This window comes from Pantherophis guttatus, chromosome 1 (assembly GCF_059756535.1).
Source record: "Pantherophis guttatus breed Tessera chromosome 1, ASM5975653v1, whole genome shotgun sequence".
In the NCBI taxonomy this organism is placed as follows: Eukaryota; Metazoa; Chordata; class Lepidosauria; order Squamata; family Colubridae; genus Pantherophis; species Pantherophis guttatus.
Genome location: NC_142063.1, coordinates 246,680,452 through 246,683,925, shown reverse-complemented (window position 1 = coordinate 246,683,925; position 3,474 = coordinate 246,680,452). Strand labels below are relative to the sequence as shown.

Here is a 3,474-nt window from a genome sequence, read left to right as displayed (position 1 = left end):
AATTTGGCTCTCCTTCTGTGAAGCTTCCACCCAGTATTTCTTGTCTTACCCTCAGGAACTATGAAGAATGAATTTACACATTCCTCCTTGTGACAGGCTTTCAAGAACTTGAAGATTGGTATTTTATCTCTCCTTACCTTCTAGAAAATTATGTTTATTATTAATTATATTTTATATAAACGAAGGTTAAAGCTGGGAATTTCCAGCAAGCAAAGTTAGTGAGCATTCTAAAGCTTGCTTTGCTGTTCTTTTTTTTTTTTTATGGAAAATAAATTACTACTTACCAGAAAGTAAACAAACAAAATAGTTTTATTTTGTTTCCTTGTTTTATGCTATGATTTCTCTTTGTAAAGAATTTATGTGAAGGTACCCAATAAATGTTTCTTGTAAATAAAGGTGAGGCAGTGCGAAACATTGATAGTGTTTTTAAACCATTAAAACAGTTCAACACAGAATAAAAATGTAATGAATTTGTTTATTTGTATACAAAATGTCATAATTTATCAATACTGTGCAGCAAAATATATTATCACTCACATCCTAAACTAGACAACATTTCACTTATTTTCATTCTTTCTTTGCCCTTTGAGAATGGCAATACTGTTTTGGCAGTTCAGCAGCTAAAAATAAAGTGCTATAATTATGCAGTCTTGGAATGCCTTCACTTCACAAATACAATGTACAATCTTGTATACATCCATGTTTTTTGTTTGTTTGTTTGTTTTTAGTTTAGTTTCACATAATCAGAAACTCCAGACCTGTCACATTCTCAAGAATACACATACATAAAGTGCTACTGTTTAAACATCTCCCCCCCCCAAAAAACAATTTCACAACATGGATCTGGTTCATACCAGGCACTGTAATTCACAAAAAGTTGAAAATTGTCACTTTGTGCAAACCTACACAGAGGGAGAAGTCACTTAAACATCACTGGGGGATCTTGAACGAAAGGACACTTTGGATTGAAAGCAGCCACAGAAAAGAACCCACATGGACCTCTGAATCTCTTGGTTTCTGTAGGCATAAATTATGGGATTGATCATGGAGTTGTAGGTAGCAGGTAAAAGTGTGGCATAAGTGTACACCGCAGGGTAGTTTGAATCTCCAATGACACAGTAGATAGCGAAAGGTAACCAACTGGCTCCAAAGGTCCCAAGGATGATAGCAAGTGTAGAGACTCCCTTTTTGGTTGCAACATAGTGAGATGCAGTTAAGAAGTGCTGTTGGAGTGCGATTTGATGTGCATGCCTGCAAACTATTTTGCAGATTTTGATGTACAGGTGGAGCATAAGGATAAAAATGAAAAAGAAGGAGGCAGACAACAAAGTCACATTGCTTTTGGTCAAAGGTCTGACAATACTGCATGATGAATAATCTTCCATACAATTCCAGCCTAGGACAGGCAATAGTCCTAAGCAGAGTGAAACCCCCCAGGTGATGATTAGCATCATATGAATACAAAAAACAGTCTTCTCAGAGTAATAAGTCAGTGCATTGTATAGAGAAAGATAACGATCTACTGTGATAGCTAATAAGCTACTCACAGAAGCAGTGAAAGAGGCAACTAGGAAACCAACGGTAATAAGGCTGATGGTTTCTGACTGGATCACATATTGGAATACAAAATTAAGGATCAGGCCAACTCCAGCCAGGAGGTCTGCCGTGGCCAAGCTCCCAATCAGCACAAACATTGGGGTTCTCAGATTGGGAGTGTAGAATATAATGGCCACCACGATGGCATTTTCGCAGGCAATGATGGTTCCAGAGATGCAGAGCATAATATCCCAAGGATTGAGGATAAAGATGGGGAGCTTGGAGGAAAATTCCAGCGAAGAATTGCCACTGCTGCTCTGAATCCAAGGTGCCGGAGCCCCAGTCTCATTCAAGGGGACGCTTTCGTTCATTTCTGCCACCGCTGGCAAAAGCCACCTGTGCAAGGAGAAAAAATGGGGAAAAAAAGAAAAAAAAGGGGGGGGGTTGCGGTTAAAATAAGGCAAGAAAAATAATGAGGAAGAAAGAGTGAAATCCAGCAGGAAGATGACGGTAATGTATGAAGGAGGGAGAATTATTCTAAGTCTAATGGGAGCAGGAGGAAGAAACAAATGAACTGCATGCAGAAGCCGAGGAGTGCTGTCCGTGGTGCTGAACCTCAAGTTTCCTTTCCCGCCCCGTCTTCCTCTTGAGCGCAGAGTTGTCGGGCGCCTTCCAAGCCTAAGTGATGGGCTAGACCCCGGCCCTTTAAAAAGCCTCTATATTTGCTACCAGGAGCAGCGCGCCGAGCACTTTCTTCTCCCCAAGGCTACAATTCTCCCACCTTAACACGCCCCCCGAACCGGCAGACCATTTTCTTACTCGGATTCGATCTCAAAGCTGACGGCTGCTTCTCATGGGTCTCGCTCGCTGCTTTCGCCGCTGACCGCCCGCAAATCTGCTCCCGTCGCGTGGCTGCAAACCCCGGCGGTCTCCCCTCTTTGCCTTTGGCGGGGCAGGAGCCGAGGAGGCGGAGAATTGGCTGGCGCCGCTGTTCACCCTCCGTAGCTCAAGAGTGAGGGAGAAAAGAGCGGGAGCCTTGAGACCCGCGCTGAGTTTGACGTAAATGAGAGGGCAGGGCGAAACTCTCTCCCTGCGCTCACATGGAGCTCTGGCCTCGGAGAGCCAGCCCAGCGATGGGGGGGGGGGCGGAGAAAGGGCGCGGAAAAAAATCCTCCCCAGACGGGGGCATAAAACCAGAGAAAGGGAAAGCGCTGCCGAGCTCCCGGGAAGGGGAGGGGGAACTAAAAAAAAAGAGGGGGGCATATAGTAATCCCAGTCACAATTGGGAGAAAGGGAAGAGTGGAGAGAATGTGTGGACCGATAGGAGGAATCCCGAACCCAGCTGTGTTGTGGAAGGGATCCATCCTAAACCTGGGGGAGATGGGACGGGGGGGGAGGAATGGGGAGAAGGGGGTCCCATAAGGGGTTCTCAGCATTGAGGGCAGAGCAAAGGGACTGACGGGAAAGGGCCCCCAGACAGAAGTATGGACCCTTTGATGCCGACCATAACCACTTTCTGAAGATTAGAGATTCCCCGAAGCTTGAGCCGATTCAGTGAAAGCAGTAGGGTGATCCACGAAGTATAAAGTGAATACCGTTGGCAGCTAATCTTCCAGCTCCTTCATAGGCTCTATGCCTGTTGGCAAACCTGTGCTGTGTTGCACTTGCCTTGGCCATTTTAAAAGCGGTACTTGCATGCAAGCACCTCAATAGGGGGCAGCATGTAGCCAATCTTGTTTTTAATCTAGGAAACCAAGCAGGATAAAATGTGGATGTTAATTTAGATGGGAAACCAACCGAGATTTCCAGAGTGTAGATTAGATTGGAAATGGGAAAACACATCCTGGGATTTTCCTGTGGCCAAGAAAGGTGGATCAATGTGCACTAGACCTGTGGGAGTCAAGCTTGACAAGAGGGTGTCTTTTACCACTCTGTGAA

General features: G+C 44.8%; 1 protein-coding gene across 1 annotated transcript; it reads right to left on the bottom strand.

The window, feature by feature from the left end:
* Positions 1 to 455: 455 nt before the first annotated feature.
* On the bottom strand, positions 456 to 2,571 carry GPR6 (G protein-coupled receptor 6). Its single transcript, XM_034409228.2, has 2 exons — positions 2,356 to 2,571; positions 456 to 1,932 (listed from the first exon to the last, which is right to left on the bottom strand). Exon 2 carries the CDS (start codon positions 1,905 to 1,907, stop codon positions 924 to 926), a length of 984 nt encoding a protein of 327 aa, XP_034265119.1. The 5' UTR covers positions 1,908 to 1,932; positions 2,356 to 2,571; the 3' UTR covers positions 456 to 923.
* Between the last annotated feature and the right edge of the window lie 903 nt (positions 2,572 to 3,474).

What these genes read in the sequence shown, in the direction of transcription:
- GPR6 (XM_034409228.2), bottom strand. Translation starts at nt 1,907, where the DNA reads ATGAACGAAAGCGTCCCCTTGAATGAGACTGGGGCTCCGGCACCTTGG.